At 38.0% G+C, this 24,213-nt stretch overlaps 1 protein-coding gene across 1 annotated transcript in view; it reads left to right on the top strand.

Moving 5' to 3' along the window:
* LOC102225368 (pro-neuregulin-3, membrane-bound isoform-like) overlaps positions 1-23,135 on the top strand; it is a 244,790-nt gene extending 221,655 nt beyond the window's left edge. The window contains exons 7-9 of the mRNA XM_005804390.2: positions 7,828-7,937; positions 15,171-15,353; positions 21,908-23,135. Of these exons, the coding sequence (XP_005804447.2) occupies positions 7,828-7,937; positions 15,171-15,353; positions 21,908-22,658 (1,044 nt within the window). The 3' untranslated portion in view covers positions 22,659-23,135. The remainder of the gene's footprint in view (positions 1-7,827; positions 7,938-15,170; positions 15,354-21,907) is intronic.
* Positions 23,136-24,213: the final 1,078 nt, after the last annotated feature.

Below are 24,213 nucleotides of genomic sequence, written 5' to 3'. Positions count from 1 at the left end.
ACATGATATAGTACGCTAACAACAAATGTCAATAACAGGAATATAACAGGCACAGCAAAGGGAAATGTCTGTATCCAGCCGTAAAATACGGCCACTGCTGGACACTGGAAAAAAGTCAGAAGAAGGGCAAAGTCAGAAATAAAGCACAATAACAATGCAACAACACAGAAACAAAAAAGCTATTTTTGAACAGTGTGAAGGAAGCTTAAGGAGGGATGTGAAAGATCACCGGCTATAAGTACCCAGGAGGGGGCATGAGCTGAACAGAAGAAAAAAAGATTAGGAAGAGAAAGCCTTTTTTTTCCTCCACCGATTTGACACAGAGACCCCCAGACCACTGCTTCTCACCTCCCACTCCCACAGCTTGAAACCATCCAGGAAGAGAACACGCTATGTGGGTGGTGCGGTCCAACCAGTTCCCTGTTTTTCTTTTAAGTATGAACAGACAAAATGAAACAGATCTGCAAGGAAGAACATAGCGGCATGCTCTTTGAGGAGGCTCAGACGCCACATCTCCTGCATAACTCAGCCTCAGAACACAATGGATGGTTTCTGATTTTTCTTTTTTTTTCTTCATTTTTTTCTCTGTGTGTGCATTTTAAGCAGTTTGCTGGGGGATGAGACCAGCGAGGCAGAAACAAAGCTTTGGCTCTGCTGAGGCAGGTGCAGAGGACAGACTAAAACCAAAGTCCATTTCGGTCATTGTCCTCTGTGATAAAATGATGCGCCTCTCCATTTTTCTTTCATGCCCCCAGAAATGTGTCGCTACATGAACTCAGGTGTTTTTGACAAAGATATTTTTCCCTCAAGGTTTGTTGTGTAATAATCCCAAGCCTTTCAGCGCAATGCAGTACCTTGACATGACTTTGACATAATAATTACCAGGGCAGTGCTCCACGTCTGGGATAGCATATGTTACTGGAACAAGAAACACTTAACTAAAACAGACATCTTCCCTTCTTTGCAAGAGGCATTTTATCCCAGTCCACCTAAACTTACTCCTAAACATCATGGATTTGCTTAGATGAAAGAATCACGTGGAATTATGTAAAATTTGTCAAAAGCTCAGTGATTTCTTTCCTGCTTTGATTGCTTTAATCAGTAGATTTGTTCTGTACTGTGATGAAACACTAAGAATGTGTTTCTGAATGTCTTATTCAATCAAGCATACTTTACTACCAGAATAAAGAATCTTTCAATTTTAAAACTTGTCATTTCCGTTACTTTTCAACCAAAATTTTCATAGAACTTTTTGACAATTTTGTCCCCGTTAGAAACTGTTCTGAAAAAAAATGTTTACAAAATACACAAATTTAGGTTTTGTTAAAGCAGTAAGTGACCTCATTAGTTCAGGATATACAGGTGACACAATTACATCAATTCTGTTAACAAGAAGAAACTAAAGGTAAACTTTCAAGAAAATATAGAAGCATAGAGACTAAAATCATAAGTCTTTAAGCTAACATAATATGTAAATAAATATGAATAAACTAAAATGTACAATTAATTATAAACAACTAATATAAAAATGTGTCAGTCAACCCCAGGTATAAAACAAAATTCATAAGGATGTAAAATGAAACAATTACAGTATATCTAAAAGCAAAATCAAAGTGTAATCAAGCTGCCTTTATAATTATCTTCAGATGGGGTTAAAGTGGAAATAACTGATCCAGACCACTAAAGAGAATGTATTAATAGTCTTTATAAGCAAAGAGACAATATTTTCTACAGATCACTCTGTTGCTGTTCTATGATGTTAGAGATACAGTTTTATTTTCTACCTCTTACTTTTGCTTCAAAAACTAACTTTATGTTGCAAGAGTGCTCTTTACATGAGTGTTATTGACATTGTGTACTTTTCAAATTAGATTATAATTTTTGAGTAATTAATATGATTTTTCAGGTCGACCATACTTCAAGTCTTAAATATTAAATGTCAGGTGTTCTTGACACAGGTTGTCAAAATTATGCAAACTGACTGGAACCTGTTCAGGAACGTTCTTTTACCAGAATGCTTTCTCGTATATTTCTTTAAGGGCTTTCAGGTGCATTAAATACCCCCTGAAATTAGACTGTCACACAAAAATGAATGTAATTTATTGCGATTCAATGTGACAGGCCACTGGTAAGGAACTCATAATTATGAAGTTGAAGCTGTGGCTCTTTACAGCTCCTTCAACGTACCAATGGTCCTCTTGGCTGCTTCTCAGTTTAATGTCTATCTACCATGTCAGTTTAAGTGGATAGCCATGTCTTGGTTGGCTTGCAGTTGTGCAGTACTCTTTTTACATTTGGATGATGGATTGAACAGGGCTCAGTGAGATGCTCTCTGGTTAAGGTGTTGTTTGGAATTCATGGTGCCAACCGTTCTCTAGCGTTCTCTAAAATGTTTGATCTCTTTACGGTACAGCTGTATTTATTCTGAGATGAAATTAATGTTACTATTATTAAAATACACAAATACCACATAAACAGATGACTTGTCGAGGCAAATTGGTTGCAATACATTTTATTTACGCATATTAGAGTAAAGAGGCCTGAAAATAAAACTTTCCGGAGTTGTATTTGTAAAAGAAAAAATAGTAGAATTTTGTATCTATATTACAATTATGCATTACTTTGTATATCATATAAAATTCCAATAAGTCGTACTTATGTTTGTGGTTTTAACATGACAAAATGTGGAAAAGTCTAAAAGTTTAAAAATTGAAATATTTGGTATAAATATTTGTGTGCAGGCCACCTATTGCTTTTTCAAGGGAAAATTCTGATAAAATTTAGATTTTCTCAGAAAATGTACTTTGCTGCAAACAGAAAATTGTGAGCAGCTGGTAATGAATGTTAACAATGGACGGTGCATCACCAAATAGTTCTCATTCCAAAATACTTTACAAGCAACATGGAAATTAATGGTAATATGTGTGTACACTTGGACACATTGTGCATCAAATTTAAATCAATGCTTGGAGTATTAAAGATGTGTTCTGAAAATATAGCAGACCAATTGGATGCCTGCACCAAAACAAACAACAACCTAAGCTGGAAGGAACAGACACTGTGTTCCAAACAGCAGGACTCTAAAGAGATGCTAACTATGTGTCTCAGGCTTCTTGTTAAAAAATATGTTATATGTTAGAGGAATCTTCCCGGCCAGATAAAACTGTGTAAAATAATAGTGATCATTGCGGCCTTACTTTGGACATGTCATTCTCAGGAGCATAAAACATGGAGGCAGGCAAAGGTAAAAACCCCAGAGTAGAACTTGCTCTTCCAAAATTTGTAGAGATATGCCTTTAGAATACTCAAACTTGTATGTGCTTCAGGGCAATGTTCTCTTACGTGAAGTAAATTTTTAAAATACTCTGGAGTTACACTTTCAAAGATGTTGCATACTTAAATGTATGAAGTGCCAGGGTAACGAGTAATCAGTAGAATGGCTGCTTGCTTTCTGGGAAATTTAAAAGCAAAACAGTTCATGACACTTTGGCTCACATTTTTTGTCATCTTTTGTGAAAGTTGCGTAAATTCCATTCAAATAAATTTCAATATTTTTGCAGCATGAGATCACGCTAAAAAGTTGTTATGGATGCATTTATTTAGTCTGGTAGGAACATACTGATTTCAACAAAATCATTATTAAAAAGCCAGATTTTGCTACTTCTCCTGTAATACTTTGTTCAACTTCCTGTTCCCAGTAGGGCAGCAGTTTCATAAGGTTGCAGCATACAGAAGGAGAGAGGTCTTTCACTATTCCTGTTTTCACAATCCCTATAGACTGTACAAAGTCCTGGGTGTTTTCTTCTGCCTTCTTCAACTCACCACAAAGGTTTTCTACACCATCTAGTTCTAGAAACTGAGATGGTCATGGAGGAAGGCTGATTTTAATTCTCAAGTACAATTACTGTGTTGAGCCGACCACATTTAATGAGCATAGCCCTTTTTTTTTAAAAAAAAAGGAAAGAATTCTTTATTTTCACTTTACTTCTAATTTACTAGATATTTATTCAAATTAAATTCAATTTCAACTCAAAATACTTTATTAATCCCAGAGGAAAATTAAATATAGTAACTGATATTACACAGTTTTCTTCAAAGAGTTGTTGTAGATGCTGATGGCTGAGGAGAGAAAGGGTCTCCTTTAGCAGTCAGTATAACGGCAATTTAGAAAAGGTCTGACAGAAGTCATTGTTGTATAACAAATAGTTCTTAACATTTGACTATTCAGGTTCTGGTACATTTTAACCAGTTAATGTAACCTACAATGGTTACATTGGTAGAATGGTGAAGAAAGGATATGTGGCATAGTTCATCAACCAGAGAAAAAGCTGTGCATGACCGACAATCATCTCTCTGTTTTACAATAAATGGTCCAGAAACAAGAAAATGTCCAGTGAACTTCAGTTGTGTGAATGAGAATGTATTGTTAATGTAAGATGTCAGTCTGGTTTAAGACAATAGGAAGGCAGCAGTAGCTCGAACACCAACTTATCAGATCCGATATGCACAGGACTCCAAACCTACAGCATTTTAACCTTGAAGTGAATGATGAAAACAGGAAACTGAGATTAAGTGGACTATAACACATTGGAAAAATGTTGACTACTCTGATTTCAGCTGTTACATTCAGAAGGCAGAGTCAGAATTATATAGGGTAAAAACAGTTTAAAAACATTGACATTTTGCATCACGACTTCAGGCTGGTAGTATAGGTGGTGTAATGATGTGCGAGACATTTTCTTAGCACATTTTCAACCATGTCCACATCTTTATGACCCATCATCTGATAGCTATTTCTATCAGGAAAATGCGCCTTGTCACACAGTTTCTGAATTCTGAAAGCAAAAGAGGGTCAAGCAATGTTACCTACCAGTGTGGGTTCTGATTATTGCTCAAATGATTGAAAACAATAACGTCCTTTACGGGCTGATGGGGTCTACATGATAGGATGCAGCTTGAATAATGTGGCCAACTTTAAGCCCATGTGCACGTCAGTTTCCATCTCTAAAATAACTGATTAACATTTTGATAAGAACCAAAACTGTGTTTTCCATCAGCATTAGTCACATCCTTGCAGGAACAGCAGACATATGGTTGATGTTAGCCATATAATATCTTGTGTTGGTATATTCTTCGGATACAGTGACTGACCTTGTTAAGGATTGGACAAATATTCTATCATTCACAGTTCAGGACCTGAAATTTGATATTAATCCATGAAAGATTACGGCTGCTCTGAATGCATAGGTTCGTCCACTTGTTGGTATTTCGGTGACAGTCCGCATATTGACGGATTTTACTGTTACTCTCTCGGGCTCCCGCGTTTTCTGTTTGTCTTACCCTTCAGAAGAATCCACAATGTGCTGTTTATTGAATGTTTTCACAAGTGGCATACAAAAAGACAAAAAGCCAGATAGGAGGGAACAAGCGAAATGGGTTGCGGCGTGCAGGTCTGCCATTGTTTGCCACAAGCTATTTATTTTATCCTCTGACATAGATATCATCCTGCAGGAAACTTTGCCGAGGCAATTGTCTCAGAAAGTGAAGCATTCTCCACCCGCGGGGCATATGAGAGGGTGGTCGAAATTATGCTATTTTGCTGCACAACTGGTGAACAGCGGTAACAGCTCCCTGTGGGAGTCAGTGTAAGGGGAGGAAAAAGGGGGCTTATCAGGAATAGGAGCCCCCCAAACCAACTCTAAGTCACATGCAACCACTTTAATGGCACACGGTTGGACGGAGAGAAAAAGAGGGCAGCTCGGGATGTACTGTAATGAGAATAACAGAATTATCTAAAGACTTTACAAAGGGGTTCTTGAGGCATCCATGACTGCTGTGCTTGAGCTGTGACTGTGGCCTGTTGTAAGATAATGGTGTTAATTCTGATAAAAATAAAGGTTGGGAATTAAAGGAGGGAATTTATTAGAAAGCTATTAATGTAATCTCATGTTGGATTAATTCTTGAGAGTAGCAGAAGTGCTGCGAGGGCCAGCGGGAAGTTTATGCTTGCATTGCCTCCCCACTCCTCTTAATCAGCAATTCACAATGTAATTAAAGACACTGCCTGACTGAGTAGGGAAACATCAGCAAGAGAACATTCTCCACCTGACTAGACTTTAGTTAAGCCACGCATACAAATAATTAAAAGTATTTAAAAGCCATTTTGTGTCACCAAATTTGGTATTTGAAGCTTCTGTGTATTTTTAGGTTTGTATTTCTGTTGGTTTTTACTATATTTTGTTAGTAATTATTTCCTGTATTCCACAATTTAAGAAGTCCCGTCCTTCAGTGTCTGAGCTCCATGCACTCTCCAGCGCTCTCTCATCTGCTCATTAACTCACCAGTCTAAAATAGTTGTTGGTTTTCTCAGTGTAATGAAGAGATCTTCATTACTGGGACTATTTTACTGAAATCACTGTATTGCATTTTTAAAGTATTTTTGCACTTTATTAACAAGCACTTTATTTAGCACTGCACTTTAAGCATAGATTTGCACATCAGTAACAATTTGCACACAAGAAGTTTTAATTGTATTTATTGAGTATTTTTAGACATTAGCATGTAGCCTTTTGTTCTGGGCTCTGCACAGCTGCTCCTCATTGACGAGTGAGGTGGTTGCCTGTGGAGGGAGGATAATTGTTACGCAGAGCAATGAGCTACTAGTGGGTAAAACTGAGCAAATGTGTTGTGCATAATCTGTTGGGTGTGGAGTGCTAATGTAGAGTGACTCACCTGTCTTTTCTGTGTCCTCTCCAGGGTGTTTGGACAAATGCTGCCCCGGGGGTCCAGACACCATATATAGTCTCTGGGAGAGGCCATTGAAAAGTGTGTGGGGGGGGAATTGTTTATGGGTTTTGTGGTGTTTCATCTGGTGTAATGATAAAACATAAAATATTCATAAAAAGTAAATAGAAATGTTTATATTTAGTAAAAGGTATTTTAATTAAATAACTGGATATTGATGAATTGAGATTCCCCTGTGAATTAAAGGTGGTTTGATCCGTCACAGCTGGGACTATTTAAGACTGCAGTTTTCACCTGTGAAGTTGTTGGTTGATGTGATGTGAAGAATAAAACCACTGCTGTTTTCCACCTGACTCTGCCTCAACGCTTCATCGTCACTGTAAAATCCTACCGCGAACGGCTACCTTGTTACACTCAGTCAGGGTCTAATCCTTTGTTGTTCCTTCCAGTTTGTATTTTGTTTTTTATCTCCCTGAGTGTATTTACTATTAAAATCAGTTCTCCATGTGCGTCTCTCGCCCTTGTCTTTGTATTTAGGTCCTGAACAACACTGACTCATTATGTTATTTTCAATCTGCTAATAAGTAATTAAGATTTTTTTTGTCTTTAAAATGCAGAAATTTACACATTTCCTTAGTAGTTGTGTTGCATTTAAACTGACCATTGACCTTTCTGTGTGTAACACACTTTGTATCTAATTTTGAATTATGGTTAGGGTCATTGTTCATTTGGAAGTCCCACTTGCAGTCTTAATTTTAAGTCAGCCTTAATTTCATGGTTGATGTCTATGAATGTTGCTTTAATATTTCAATATAATGTTCTCTCCTCACAATGCCATCTGCTTGATCAAGTGCACCAGTTCCTCCCCCAAAACACAGCCCTCCATTCTTCACAGTAAAGATATTGTGTGCAGACCTGGAAGGTTCCCCATTTCAAATTTAGTCTAATCATATCACAGGATGTCTCTTCAGAATCAACTTTTTGAAAGTGTGTAGGGAAGTGTGCTTTTTGTTAACATGTAAATATCTGGTTTTAACTGTTATGTTTTGTCTTTTACCAACTTTTTTTTCTTTATCCCTGCAGGGCTGCAGCTCTCACGGATCATCTCTTAAGGGCAACAGCTTGGCACCAGGCTCTTCCACAGTCACCCCACCTATTCTGAGCAAAGCACTGTCGAAAGGAAAATGCTTCAGGTAAAAATATGACATACTCTTATTGCCTACCCCGTTTCATATCTTTCTCAGTCCGTATCAAAATATAAGAGGCAGCCAAGTGAGAACTTTAATCAACCCGGCAATATGATGTAGTAAATGGGCTTCCATATAATAACCAGATCATTTGTTAAAGGAGAAACATCTTAGAAGGATTTATGAAGATTATAAATGGGAGCAACTCTGGTGGTTTATTTCTCAAATGCATCGCCAACTAGATGAGTAGTTTGGGTTTTTTTCTTTATAGGAAGGTTCATTGGTTCAGATAGTTTGATCATATAAATAGTGGAGTATACAAACATACTTATGATGCTACTTTATAGACTTTTACTTTAAAATATTCCTGGAAGATTCTTTAGTCGCCTCCTGCACAATATGCTCTTTGGAATTTTATGTGAACAGCACAAAGTACGGCAGAAGTAAAATGAAAATGTTCTCAGCATTTCTATTTAAATTGCTGATGTCAACATTTCACAGAACCACCTTTCTCCATGATTAGGGCTTTAAACCTCTAACAATTTACTAACTAACAAAATTACTAAAGGTCATTCAGGTGGAATAAAGACAATATGTGAAAATCAAGTTTTAGGTCTTCAATTTATTTTAGATTTTGACTTTTGACTCACAGACTTTCAAGATTTTGGCAAGATTTAAAAAAATTATAAAAAGTCTTGACTACAACCGTTTTAATTCTAGACATCTCAAGTCTGGTCATATTTTTTTATGTTGTAGCTTTTCCTGATGCAGGGAAGCAATGAGCCCTGTGGAAAGGAATGCATCCCTTGATATTCAACTTTTCCCACAACTTAAAACTCAACTGATAACAAATACAGACCAAACTTTTTAGGATATTTAAAATTGAAGACAATGTATTATTTTAATTCCACTTCACATGAATGCACTACTGTATGTTGGCCTATCACATTAAATTCTAATAAAACACACTGTAGTTTGTGGCTGTAACTTGACAAAATGTGGAGAAAAAAAAGTTCAAGGGCTATCAATATTTTCATCCTCGGGGACAAGCAAACATATGAAGTTCTAAACAGTGAATGACCCTAAATTGCCCATTTCATCTCTCTATTGGAGGAAGATTAAACAAATTGACAACATTTTGCTACAAGCAATCTCTGCGTCGGCTTTGCTTTGTGATCACAGCAGACAGAATCAGATGCTGCCGCTTAAAATCCTCAGGGGAGCCCAGGAATGCGGGCATGCAGCGTGCTGCAATAGCCCCATCTGTAATGTTCACAGACAAGTTACACTTCCTTTGATGATATGGCCACACTTCGAGAGCTAAAATGAATTTAGAATCATAAGTCTTACGCTGTTTATTTTTCCTTTAGCGGTGGCAAGTGGTTTTTTTTTTTTTTGTGACTGAAAAATCTATGGTAAATATCTACCTGGAACAGAAAACCCTTTCGGAGCTGTGTGGTATAATCACATGCCATAGAGGTCATGCTATGCCTTCCACTCATTTATATAAAGCATCATTACATTGGGGCTTTTCAGTGTTTTTAGTTGAGGATGCAGCATGGAGAAGCCACAGTGATGAAAGGAAGCAGTGTCTGGGGGGGAGGATGCACAAGTCAAAGATTGTGTGTCCAGACAGTGAGAGTTTTTACAGGTCTGCTAGACAATGGTGACAAAGCCCACTGTGGAGCAGTTGTGCTGTGTTTTAATGGACCAGCGGCATGTCACAGAGGAAAGTTTTTCTTTTTTTCTCTCTTTCTGAAAGGTCGTTATGTGTTGCTGCAGGGACACTGCCAACACCTTCTGGCTTTTTCCCTTCAGAGTGGTACTATGGAGGTGTCTCATGAAGGGCAGCTGACAGTCAATCATCTGTTGGGACGGTTCTCACAGCCTGTGGAGGCAGGGGAGAACTAGACTGTGATGGATGATGTTGAAATGCTTTCAGCTATTGACCTGAAAAACTGGACCACATTGTGAGCTATCAGGAGAAATGCGCCATAAAAATATGTCAATATGGCCCCCATCAATAATACGGCAAATGTTTACCTGTGTGTCAGAGGCTTATCACAGGGCACGGGCGTGTGCAGGTTGACTCACTTGTTTGAAAGCACGCTGGATCTGTTGAGCTGGGACTTGGCCTCGGCAATTTAGATATCACTAAAAAACACCTGTGGCCTCCTCTCTGACCATGACAAATCAGCAATCACACAAGGGGCTCCCCGAGCAAACACAAGCAGGGGGCTCGATTTGTGGTGGCAACACTGTACGCTCCAAATTATCATAAAGTACGCTGATTTAGCTTGGTCTTAAAACATCTTTACAGTAAGCCATATCCATATGGTGTAAGCTTTAACAGATGGCATGCTGTAGAATTCTATGAGCCAGGAGAATCCAACAGAGGTTTCAGTCGAACAAGGAATGGATGGCACCCTGTAACACGCTTAGATTTCAGGAGGCAGCTCTGGGTTGGAAGTAAACAGACAATAATAAGACACCTGCAGGTACGCTGCACAATCCACCCCCCCCCCCCCCCCCCAAAAAAAAAGTCTCTGCCGAAGCAGGGTATTTATCATAGTAGAGATTTAATTATTCAGAATGCTGTAGCATTTATCTGGAGCATGCATCATAACAGTACATTATATTGAACCATCATAGTACAGATGTCAAAGCCCAGCGCATGCAGTAAGATGAAGAATGCACAAGTCAAACTTTGTCAGTTAAGCAATTACCTGAACCACTCCTCTCCAAAGAAATGTAGGGGTTGTTTCTTCTTTTTTTGTATTGTATTGTAAGATTGTATGTCACTACAGACATTCATCCATAGTAAACTAATATTAAAGTGAGAAGACAATTCAACACATGACCCTGGAACAAGGCTCTGTGACATCAAGCTCTAGTAGTCTACGTACATGGTAGACTGTGTTTCTGTGTTCGATATGATGTAAAGCACGTTGAAATGCCTTGCTGCTGAAATGTGCTATACAAATAAAATTTGATTGATTGATTGATTGATGGTGTGCCTTATCTTACTGTTGAGGTACGCAGGACCTCACACTTGCTTGTTTTGTGTCATCATCAATTTACCAACAAATGAATATGGCAGGTGAAACTTCATACAGTGCCATTTTAAATTATGTGTGAGACACACAGCGTAAAGATAATATTTCTAAAACAAAGCTTGATAATTCAAACACTCAACAATAATACCTTTTCTCCATCTTCACCTTTTTGCCTGGATGGTCTGACCATCTGTACTGGCCACACCTGCACTGAAACAGTGAAAGCTCACCGAGTTGTGAGCATATTTTTGCTAAACGTAGTGACAAACCACTTCTAGTGACAAACCACTTCAGCTTGTAAACACTTCTAAGGTGTTTACAAGCTGTTGAGAATAAACAGAGTTCTGAGTGTCGTTATACCATTACAGCATTGGATCTGAAAGTGCTTCTAAATTTTAGACCAACACCCTAATTTTCAAGCCATCTACCTATTGTCTATACCTGCCTGCCCTTGCAGGGTTGGGGAAGGAGATTTGGTGCCCATCTCCGGCTATCACTGGAGATAGCAGGCTACACCCTGGACAGATTGCACACATCCTCACCGAATGACATTTTTTTAGGGAGATCAGATAACCTGACAGTCGTGTTTTTGGCATGTTGGAGAAAGCTGGAGTACCCGGAGAGAACCCACCCATGCACTGGGATTCAAACCTAGGACCTGACAACCAACTGTGCCAACATGCAGCCCATTTTCAAACCAATGCTATATTAAAAAATGTATTTTCCAGTGGTACTATTTTACATCAACATTTTTGCACAGCTCACTTTGTTTCCTTGTCCTCAAAATTTTATGCAGTCTCACAAGAAGGCAAGAAGTTTGCTGTGGTAGAACTGAAGAAACCCGAAATGTTATCATGACTGAATTATTAGAAAACTGTGGAAAGTAGGCTAATCAATTCCTTAAATCAGCCAGCAAGCTTGAGTTTTTCCACATACTGAGAAGAAAACCTAGTGAGCATCAGGAGTGCTATTCTGTGTGGGTGTTTCCTGCTGGTTTTGTGGAGATCGGTGTTTTTCCCTGTTTGTGTCTCACCGTTTCAAGCTCAGTTCAGGTCGTTTGTCACACGCTGCTCCCCCTCAGTCTGTCGCTCTTCTCTGCTCTTCTTCACTAAGCAGAGTAAATGCATAAACAGTGAGAGGAACTGGTTAATTTACGGGCAGCCGTTCTCTCACAACAAAGCTTGTTCGAAGTAAGTGAGCTTTTGATTAAATGCAGAGATAGGCAGCTCTCTGTCTGTTTCAGACTTCTATATTTTCAGGATTTTATCCTCCAGGAATTTCTAATAAAAACCTTTTTTCCTTGCTTCCAGTTCATTCTAATTAGAAAATAAGCTTGCAGATAGTTAACAATTCCCCACTATTCCACATTATTTACGTCGGTTTCCTGAAACATTTGATAGAAATATATGAGGTGCAGAGCTGACTCTGATATTTGCTCATTGTTCCAAAACCACAAACATCATGAAAATATCCCTATGGTAGCTGTTGTGTTGTAGCTGTACTGAGCAAAAAGAGACACATTTAACTTATAAAGAGGTCATATATAACTGTTCACTGTAAAAGTTCTTCTATCACTTAATCTTTTCCACCTAATATTCTGTTACACCCAAAAAAAAATAATGTATTTTATTAGGACTTTGTGATTCAATTTTGTTTTAATAAAAATTTAGAAAGGTGTACCATTTTATCAAGTCTTACTTATTGACACCCCTGTTTATATGTACAGTATATATAAGCCCAATGCAATATATTGTCTGTAAAGTCACCTAAAAGTAAACAGTGCCCCCTATAGATATATTTGATCTGTGAAAACTTAAGCGTTTTTGAACTTTAGTGAACAAACGGGAAACATGAAGACCAGTGAACATTCACATTCCAGCTGAAAAAAAATTACCTTGAACATCAAGTAATAGTTCAGATCAAAGCATATGCATGTGCTGGAGTGACCCAGTCAAAGTAAATTGTGTTATAGATTTCAGGTAAGATTTGAAACGTAGTCTTCTCTCATAACTTCCCTTCAATCTGAGTTTGAGTTGTTTTGTGAAGCGGATTGGCCAAAATTTGCAGTCCTTTGATAAATGCTGGTAAAAATGTACCCCAAAAAAATCTAAAGGTGTGTCTAAGTATTGGATCAGATGGGTTAAATACAAAAATGGTTTTGTAAATTTGTGTATCAAATTTTGTCTATTTTTCAATTAACCGTATGAGCTCTGTTTGGTCATAAAATCCCTTTCTATTGAAATAGATGGTCGTAAGATTTCAATGACTCGCCTATTTTCCATGCTGGTTTTGACCCAGTTATTTAATTTCCAGATCATTATAGTAGTAACAGTAAGATATGGGTTAGCAGGAATCCCTAAGTTTTAAAATCTAATTCTAATATGAACTGAGGTTGAATGTTGTGATCCTGTATACAAAGAAACAGTTTGTTCCTATAAGATGTATCCACACTCACATATTACAAATACAATATAAATTGTAAAACTTTGTAAGATAACTGTGTGACATAGTTTTTTTTTTACTGCTACGGGGACTAAAAGATGTGTTTTGAACTAGGCCACCTACTGTGCTCTGAAAAAATTCAAACAACTTGCCTAGACAAAAAGAACGTGGCTTCCATCATTTGACAGCACCGGGAGATCTGTATCTCGTCAACATCCCAGAATATAGCAACACAGTTCACTGAAAGAGAAGGTCTACATTTATCCTTCATGTATTCCTGTTACGCTATTTAGTGTGTGCTTTCGGCTGAGTGAATGAAATGGGGGTTTGTTAATCAAATAGGATGGTTCCACTATTTAAGTTAGTATATTACCCTTAAAGTGTGACAGAGACAATCCACAACAGAGTATTTAGTGTAAGGAATTTAACCCGAATGAATTTTACTTGAATTATTGCCTGAAGACAAAATAAAATCCCAGATTGACAGTAGTAAAATGGTTGCTTGATGCACATTAGTATAAATAAATTTGGCCAGAAATCATCTTCAGAAAAAATGCTGTATGTGCTAGAGGTTTGTAGTTGTAGTTTTCAGTCCTGCTCAGGCACAGAGTATGGGATTGTTTGTCTTTGGTAGACTTTTTTTACAAAACGGAAAAATATGGAATTCACTGCTAACACTATTAAAACAGTGGCATGAAAAGCTTTAAGGCAGCAGATTTAACAGGCCATGATAAATATATAGAGACAAATGTATGCAACCCAAATACAGATGACCAAACTAATGGAACCCAGGGAAATTAAAAGAACAATGACCACATTTTTTATCACTTCATGCTCCTTGTGTGCATCTGATGGTTTAAATGCACCTGCTTCTGTGTTTACATGTTGTCTGCAGGCATGTGTGTGTGTGTTTGTATATTTGTATGCATTTTGCACAACACCTCGCGGAGACCAGCTTCTGTCAAGATTAGACCTGTTTCACTCTATCAAACCGCAGGAAAAAAGATTAACCTGAACTTTCAACACGACAGAGCTGCCACTGACAAGGATTTATTTTTATTTTTACGCATGCATAAAATGCCTGCCATATAAAGGCGCACGTCTAAGCGGCATGTGGGCTTTGTGTATCTCATTAATTACAGTTTAATGCATCAGCAGCTAGCAGCAACTAATTCAAATGGAAGGTGTGTTTATCTTAATTATTTTTGGTAATACAAAAGCAAATATTTACAGCTTTATGTAGAAGGAGAAATAAATATAGTTACATGTTGAGAATGTGGCTTGTCATACAACAATAATTGATTTTGAACTTAAAGGTTTCTAAGAGGAAAATTCTGTTTCCTCTTGTTTTAACCATAAGTTATTTCTTTCAATTAAATGTATAAATTTGACATTTAGCGTATATGTAATTGTGATTATTTCATATTTATAGATGCTTTAATATACATATTTTTAAGTCTGTTTAATGTAGAACATTTTTTTATCTTATGTAAGAGAAATGCTGCATATTTCACACCAACCAAGACAGATCAATAATAGTAATGACATATTTCATTTGTAAAGTGCTTTTAAAGACATTCAAAGACGCTGTGGAGTAACAAAGATTAAAAGCAACAATGCTAACAGCAAGCAATAAAGGGAATTTTAGACATTAAATGCAATCAAGACAAAAATAAGATATTGCAAAAGTAGTTTTAGCTTGTGATTTTTAAAAGCCATATTTTTTCCCTTCTGATTGCAGGAGTAGTTCCCTTTCACTCAGCCCAGCCCAGCAGCGAAGAGAGGTCAACCACTTCAGGACCCCACCCATTTCCAGAGGGAAGCACAAAATATCGACAAGCCTAATAGACAGCACCAGAGTGACCGGGCATGTCTACAAACACCTGCAGGAGGATGAGTCAACAGACATGGAGCCCATAAGAAGGTATTTCTCTCTTTTTTGTTAGTTTCATCATTCTTGTTTGATCCTGAAGGAGAAAATTCCCTCTGCCCATCTTTGGACCGGGGCCACATAATCGGTTCAGTGGCACAGATCTCTGGACTAACTGAGGTTAAGTTGTTGTGGCGGAGAGAGGACTTTGGGAGAAATTAGTCTGCAACTGTAATAGTCAGTTCAAATCTCGAGACTATCCTCAAAAAGCCGATCCAAAGAGATAAATGAATATGCCGTGCCCTCATTCAGCTCCGTCTGCCGTTATTAATTTGGAGAAAACACTTGATTCCAAATCCTCAGCCACATCATGGTGCTGAGGAAAATATGAGCGAAACTCTAATCCGTCTTACAGATGCCACTGGGCGGCTCGTATATGAGCAGAATTGTTTTATCTGACTTCTTAAAACAGCATAACAAAACTAATTACCATATCATGCACAGATTCAAATTCATTTCAAACTGTGCACAGTGGCTCTTAGTTTGTATCTCAGTGAATTTTTTTTTTTTTTTCTTTTAAGTAGAACAATTAGACAACTGTTGAACGGAACCAAAACTGCATTTTATTACAGTCCTTTCAAAAAAAATTCATATCCCTTGATTTTGCACATTTAGTCCCAATAATTAATAAGTAGGATAAGGTAATTGTAGTTGTCTTTGAGCCTGTCTGTATGAAGTACCATTAGAGAACATGTCTTATGAATGGGCGCTATGTAAATAAACTGAGTTGAACTGTATTTCATGATTATATTTTCCTGCAGGTCTGTTGGGGCATATCTTTACCCGCTACCAGCTTTGCACGTCTAGACACTGAATATTTTTGGCAATTCCTCTTTGCAAAATACTGAAGCTCAGTCAGACTGAAAGGAAAAATTCTAATTTCACGTTTGCACCAGATTTTCAATTGTACTTAGATCTGGACTTTGATTAGACTACTTTAAAACATGAAAAATCTTTGATCTAAATCATTCCATCATAGCTGTAGATGTGCAGTATGATGAGGGCCATTGTTAAAGGATCTTGCACCCCAGTGTTAAGTCTTTTGAAGTCTCTACAAGGAATGACCTGTGTTTAACTCAACTCTGACCAGCTTTCATGTCCTTCCTGAAGAAGATCACATCATAATGCTGCCACTAAGATGTTTCACATTGAGGGTCTTGGTTAGGATGATGTGAGGTGAAGGTCCTTGATTAATCACAGCATTTTGAATGTATATAAAATGCTGATGTAAACATGTTAAATTTTAGTCTCATTTGACCAGAGTACCTTCTTCTGAATTTGCTTTGCCCCCTAATGGACTTGTGGCAAATTGATAATTGTTTTCTACTCTCAAAAATCACTATCCTGTTGCCACCCCTCCATAAAGGCTAGACTTGTGGAGCGTCCCACTAAGAGTTGCCTTCTAAACAGATTCTCCCTGCAGAGTGGTTGATTTCTACAGCTCCTGCAGATGTATGGGTGTCTTGGCTCATTCTTTGATTGAGCCAAGAGACCATAGCTGTATGGTTAATGCTCTCCTTATTTGGCCTGTCAGCTTATGTGGAAAGCCATGTCTTGGTAGTTTTGGAGCTACTCTTTGGATGTTTTGTGATTAAGCTGGATTAGATAGTTTTCTGAGAGATAGGCACAGATTGGGATATTATTTTAGAACTCCAGAAAGAAGTACCCATAATCAGCTTTATTGGCCAAGTTTGTGCATGCAACAAAAAACATTGACACGTAATATCTATCTATCTATCTATCTATCTATCTATCTATCTATCTATCTATCTATCTATCTATCTATATATATATATATATATATATATATATATATATATATATATATATATATATATATATATATATATATATATATATATATATGAATTAAGAGAATATGTGTATATACAGTATAATTACACAAGAAGAAGACAAGTTGAACTGAAAAGATGCACAGTGTTCATTCCCAGCAGAGTAGCTGTACACTATGACTCTTAAGTGTTCATCAGCCTGAGGTAAGGAATTGTTTCAGTGGTGGCTTGTTTTTGGAAATGAAGGTGAAAACCTCGGAGGTAAAAGGCAAAACAGTTTGTATCCAGGGTGTGTGGGTGTGTCTGCAGACATGTTAGCCTAAAGGCTCCAACACACTCTGGCGTACTTCAATTGGCGCAGCTCCGTGTTCTCAAGGCAAACTCAAAGCAGGCATCCATACAAAAGTAAATTAAGGCTGCGTATCTGTACTCAGTGCTGGTCAGTAAGCTGGTTGGCGGGTGGTCACATCGAAGTGTTTTGTATGCGACACCACGCTGATAAGATTGAGAGTCTGCGCCATCTTGTGGATGTAGTTTAATCAAATTTCAAAGATAGTCTGATGGATAAAATTGGAAAATTGAATGAACTTGAATGATACATCAGTGAGGGAATATATGGACTTTCAGAGAACAAAAATATAGTTGGGTAAGGATGAGGCAGTGCTCCGACCTCAGTGAAACTGTAAGAAAATGAAAGAATTTGCCACAATGTAGGAAATCAGCACTGTTTTTCTAAGGGACATAAAATATCAAAACCATTGCTTATAGTGAGAAAAACATAGGAAAGAGTACGAGGGATGTAACCACTTTGTGAGACATCTTGGATTTTCCCTGTGCTTATCAGAATTATGAGGCTGGGCAGCCAGTTGACCTGTTTTGATGCACATTATCAGAGATTGGATCCGTTTCAGGTTGGATTAAAAACAAAGCAAGCTTTTGGCAGAGTCGCCCCACATCAGTTAGCTAACTGGAGACTTAAACAAGTTTCAAAAGTAGAGTCTGATCATCTTCCTAACTGGCATACATTCAAAGGAGTCAAATCTCTGACACGTTTGTTATCAAAGAGGCAATATTTACCCAGTGTGCTCAAGGAGAGAAGGGATTATATTAATGCAAACAAAGCTGTTCAGAATGATTGTTGCACAGCAGCTCCCAAATCTGCAAAAATATTGATTTCCTTCTAGTCATTGAGGTACACATTTTCCAAAGTATATTTTTGTATACCGTCAGGCACCATCATGGGCATCTGTTCTTTAACAGTCAATCTGAGAACATGTAATTGTTTCAGCTTTTATTTATAGAGACAGCTAAGAGCACGTGTAGGTGTAAATAACAGTCCTGGTTAGCATATAGCTCAAAATACAAAACAACAAAACCTAAAAAATACCTAATTTGCTGTCATCGAGTGAAGCTGAAGCAATGACACTGTTAACAGATACGTCTGTCATTAAAACAGCGGTGTCTCCCCTGTGTATTCCCCGCCCTTAAAAGAGCACAGCGATGTTCCTATTAGCGAGCCATCCTGACTGAGCATTTCAGCAACTTGTAAGATACTGCGCAAAGCTGCCAAACTCTTTATGTGACCTATTTCCATAATTTACATTTTTAAACAAAGCTCCGTGGAGCCTGCCAGGCGGCTTGTGTTGGGAAGAGATCCTCCAGGAGTCATTTCCCCCTCTAAACAGACACTCAGAGATGTGCACACACTCTTCCCCTGAATAACAAACTAATAAAGAAACTAATGAGGAATATTTCTGCTTGTTTTGTTTTTTTTAAATCACAAAGGAAAAATCTGTTAGCGGTAGGCAATTAACTCTTACACACATTTTCCAAACGGTTTGAAAAAAAAAAGCTGAAGTAAGAAGACTTATCATCCTCTTTGGGACATGACGGCATTTGTACAATTAAACAACTTGGATATCATTATGCAATCTATTCCAGGTTAATTTTCTCAGATGCAGCTGAACCAGATATTTAAGCACAGTTCACTCTATTAATAAAACACACATTTATTTTTTCTTAATATCTGCCGTTAGGTCCATTAAAATATTTCTTGTTTTAGATGAGTTCAGGTCACCAAAATTATTTCTGTTTGCTAAATGCTAGAGTAATGAGAGAGATTTTGTTTACTTACTTTTTGCTTAATCAAATTCAGAGATTTACATACTTTTGTTCATATTCTGTAGAATTACCTTTTCAATTGTTTGTTCTTGGGTCAAACATTTCGGGTATCCTACTATAAAGTGCTCACATATATTTTCAGGACTTTTTTCCTCCTTACTGCACTGTGGCTACTCTATATATTTTCTATAGAACTGGGAACACAGATTTGCAATGGCCACTCCAAAATATGGGCGTTGTTGTCTTTAGGCCACTTTTTACTCATCATATGCTTTTGGTTTTTGTTCATTTGTAACACCCATTTGTGCTCAAGCTTGACTTCCCTCACTGATGTATTAAAATGCTACTTCAGCAATGGCTTCTTTATTGCTGAATTGGTGCAGTACTTTAATTTGGATAAAGAGACCAACATTTCTAACTATAAATTTTTCTGATATTTTGACCTATTTAAAAAAAACATCCATGTTGTCTCAGCGGGATGAAGTATACAGTATTTGATATGTCTTCTTAAAATCCAATCACATTTGTAAAATATTCTTTTCTTGGAGAAAGTTATGAAAAGATGATATCTTATTATCTTTGCAATAATAAATGTTTTTGTACCTTTGATCCAAACATTGGGTTTGCCTCCTTCTGGCTTAAAAATGACCTATTTCTCAACTTACGAGCCACACATCAGCAAGCTCACCGGCCCCTCCCCCCTGCCTCTCCTCCTCAACCCCCTCATCTCCCATGTTGCCATGGATACACCCTCTCATTTCTGGAAATGAGAAACAGGAGGCGGAAAGGAGAATGAGTGAGGGGGGGAGGGGGGGTGGAAGCAAGGACAGGAGAACGACTGGGCAGAGATGATGAGAGGAGAGAGGAGTAAAGATGGAGGCAACAAAAAAAGAGAAAAAAACCAGATAGGGGCAAAGATGGCAAACAAACACGAGAATACTCTTCTGTGTTTTCCATTATGTGGCAACAAATCCCCGCAGTCAGTTTTATTATCCAGTGTCAAAACATTTACCCATTGCAGACCGGGATGGAATTGAAGTCAAATTCGCCGTGGGAGTTATTTTTAGATAAGTTTTGATCTGACGGATTTACCTCCAGCTTGCATTTGTCCTTCTTATACCAAGAAGGGAGTGAGAAAGTAATTCAATTATTTAAACTCAGTTATGCTACAAACAGTCTCAGAAGGCTGACAATAACACTGACTGTCCCCTTAGGCTGCAGCAATATTAACTCTCATGTGCACTTGACTCTTGATAAGTTTCTTTACGCCACCCGCTTTTCCAACTTTTTGCTGCTCTGGGAACCTGCAACAGAGTGCGTCACTATTTCAAAAAAGATGCTGGTGATGGGAAATATCAGACTCACATGTAAGGCCATTTTTGCCCTAAATGTTAAAATTGAAGACCTGTCAGAGGAAGCGTAATGAGCCTCGGCTTTTAAAGTAAAACTAGAGCACAGTGATGTGTGTACAACATGTTCATGTGCATATCTACAGCAGCCAGGGTAAGGAATCCAGCTGCTCTGCTGCTGGAGCCTTTAAACTTTGATAAGGCACACTAGGCAGTCATAAGAGAATGGATGTCTCAGTTAAACATTTATCCAGTAACAAACAAGGTTGCTCATGCTGAGAATTATGAATAATTAGTCAAAGATTATGCAAGAACAATAACTAAATAATAATTATTATGTTGGTGCAAAATTTTGTTTTCTGTAGAAATGCATTAAAATGTAAAATACACATGGTTACTCCATTTGTGTCTTTATGTTCTTTATTAAACAGTTTTTTTTACTTGTAGCAACAGAATGCCTTGGATAAAAAGGATAACATAAGGCAAAAGTAGTTATGCTCATCAACATCTCCATAGTTTGTCATGTCAAAAACATTTATTTTCTGACAAAAGTCAAGGATGATAACACAAAGTACAGTAGAACATAATTGCAAAGTAGAAAAGTGTGGTGGGGATTTGTATGGATATCTATAATACAAAGTTTATTTTTGTATCACCACCATTTTCTGAAATACTGCAGAAAGTCTAAGGATATGTCTCTACCAGATTTTCTCATCTAGAGAATGAAGCTTGTTTCTTGCAAGAAAAGAATGGGCATGATGCCATCACCATCATGTGTCACGAAAGGAATAGTGTGCCAAAAAAGTTCAATTTTGCTCTCACTTGTTTGTGGGAAAATGCTAACAGGACTGATTATGGCTTTCTTTCACAAATAGCTTTCTTCTTTTCAACCTTTTGTAAAAGTCAAATTTATTTTATTTTTTTTATTAAAACTGTCTGTCCTGTTTCCAGATTGTCCACAGTTGCCATGCCCCCCTCTGACTGCTTCAGTAATTATTCTCAGTTTAGGTGACCTCTGTTTACTGAAGGTAACTAGAACTTTATTTAGGCATAGCAAAGTAAAAGGGACTGTTTACAAATTTATGCTCCATTTTCAAATATATAATTCCATTCCTCTTCACAACTGTCCACTGTTTTGTGTTGTTTTATCATATACAATCCCAATGAAATGCATTATAATATGAACACAAAAAGTTCAAAAGAAATGACTACTTTTGCAAGACAATGTTAATGCCTTCCACTCTTATTCAGATGCTGTCCTGTTTGTTCCCTCTTTTGCCCAAAGGTGTGACTCAGCCAGCAGAAAGGTCGGCACGCTCCTCACCAGAACCGCTCTTGCTAACACTACTGCCAGAAAAGGATGGACCGAGGTACCATGCACCCGCCTGGACAAGGGAACCACTTTCCTGCCACACTCCCTGCGTGCTCGCTCTGTACCCATCATCCCGTCACTCCAAGCATGTGACCCCGAGGCTGAATCTGCTCGCACGAGTGACCGGAACCAAGCGGGGCTCCTAAAGTGGCAACCTTCGCTGTCAGAGGAGCTGGCGAAGCCCACCGGCAATTCTCCCCCTCCTCCTGGGAACGTCTGGTTAGAGACGGACATTTCAGCCCGCAGCATCAACCCCCATGTTGTCACACGTGCTCTGCTGGAATCCGAGAAGAATCTGGCAAAGGCTTCCTGCTCTGTTGAGTTCACAGGAGAAATCGTGCAAGGTTTAAAGCAGAAAAGCCTCTCCAGCCAGGAGGAAATGTACGGATCTCACAGTGAGAGCCGTCGTGGTGGCACAAACACTCTGGAGGCGGAGGCTGAGACTGAGCCGGAGTCTGACGGGAAAGGTGTCCAATATTTAGCTGGAGCTGCGCACACGGGGAGTGGAACCAGTGGTGTGAAGGTGGAGGGCCAAAGAGAAGTCCAGGGACAGTGCCAAGGTCAGACATCTCTCGCAAACAGAAGGGCAAACAGCTTCCTGGCCACCAAAGGACCCAGCTGCAGAGGAACTGGAAACACTTATGCCAAGCCCTCTGCGAGCTGATTGGATTAACTTTGTAAAGCTTCAAAGACACCATTTCTAATAACTGGATACCTTTGCTGGTGGCTCGGGATGGCTAGACTGGGACCATCTGTGTGGCCACATGGACCAGTAACAGATGGCGATCAATTCCAACGGGAGATTAACAGAGTGAATTGTTGAGATAAAAAAAAAACAAAGAAAAACTTAACACAAAAGACACGAAGCCACAAAGAGACAAACAAACACACATTGTGAATAAATGTGACTCTATAAGAAAAACTAAAGCGTGACTCGAGTGGAAGCTTGATTTAAACAGTGTTATGAAGAAAAGTCACTATTTAAAAAGAGCTTCTACTTAGAAACCAAAATAGTGTGTCATCTCTATGTTGTTTCTCTATTGTAAAGAAATGAAATTATATATGTCATATAATATATGTCATATAGGCGTATATATATTTGACATACAATTGTGACAAAATAAAGAATAAGATAACAGTGTTAATAAAGAGTTGTTTTTCATCTATTTCTTTACTCGATAATTTGATCATTCATAGTATTAGACAAATATACCATTGCAGAAAAAATGTGTTCAATTGATTTTAAATATGATGACATATAAAGAAAAATACACCGTTGGCACCATTGGTTTTGACATCAAACCAAAGGGTGTTTCCATGCATTTTACTTATAGCTTCTTTCTCTTTGCATTTTAATCATTTCTAATTTACATTTGCCTTGAAAACTAGGAGTTCTAAAAGGCTTTGCAAGTAAGTTATGGTGTTCACATATGCAACAATATGCAATTGTTTTACATTTATTCCGCTGCTTCTCCACATTGAGAAGAGCCAGTTGAGGTTGTGTAATTTGTGTTAAATTTCATTGTCACCTGGAATTTAACGGTCTTACATCACATCAGCATCCTCTAATGCAGGGGTGGGCACTCCTGGTCCTCGAGGGCCGGTGTCCTGCAACTTTTAGATGCATCTCTACTTCAACACACCTGAGTCAAATAATGAGGTCGTTAGCAGGACTCTGGAGAACTTGACTGCACTTAGGAGGTGATTCAGCTGTTGGATTCAGGTGTGTTGGACCAGGGAGACATCTAAGAGTTGCAGGACACCGGCCCTCGAGGACCAGGATTGCCCACCCCTGCTCTAATGTATGGATTTTACCTGAGCATTTCAGGTAATTTGTTGGTGTCAAATGCGTATCAATTATAATCTGATTGGTTTTGCATGGATGTTGTATGTAAATTCATGGTTTTATTTTAAGGTTTTCTCATAAGCGTTAAGTGTAATTTAGAGAATCACAATCATTTAGAGAGTCGTGAGAATCACATATAACTTAAGTGTTTTAACAAAAGCATTACAGCAATTTATTTTTATCCCATGGCGATCATCTGCAATTCGTAGGTTTCACATGGACATTGAATGCATTTCAATGGTTCCACATGAATGTAAACTGAAATCAGGCTTACCTGTGTGGTGCATTTCAGCAGCAAAGTTGTTCAGAGTGCTTTCCGTGATAAAACAAACATTACATTTTGTTAAATGCCTCTATCAAAATAATTTGATGG

Source organism: Xiphophorus maculatus, chromosome 10 (assembly GCF_002775205.1).
Source record: "Xiphophorus maculatus strain JP 163 A chromosome 10, X_maculatus-5.0-male, whole genome shotgun sequence".
In the NCBI taxonomy this organism is placed as follows: Eukaryota; Metazoa; Chordata; class Actinopteri; order Cyprinodontiformes; family Poeciliidae; genus Xiphophorus; species Xiphophorus maculatus.
This window is presented reverse-complemented; position numbering and strand designations above follow the sequence as displayed.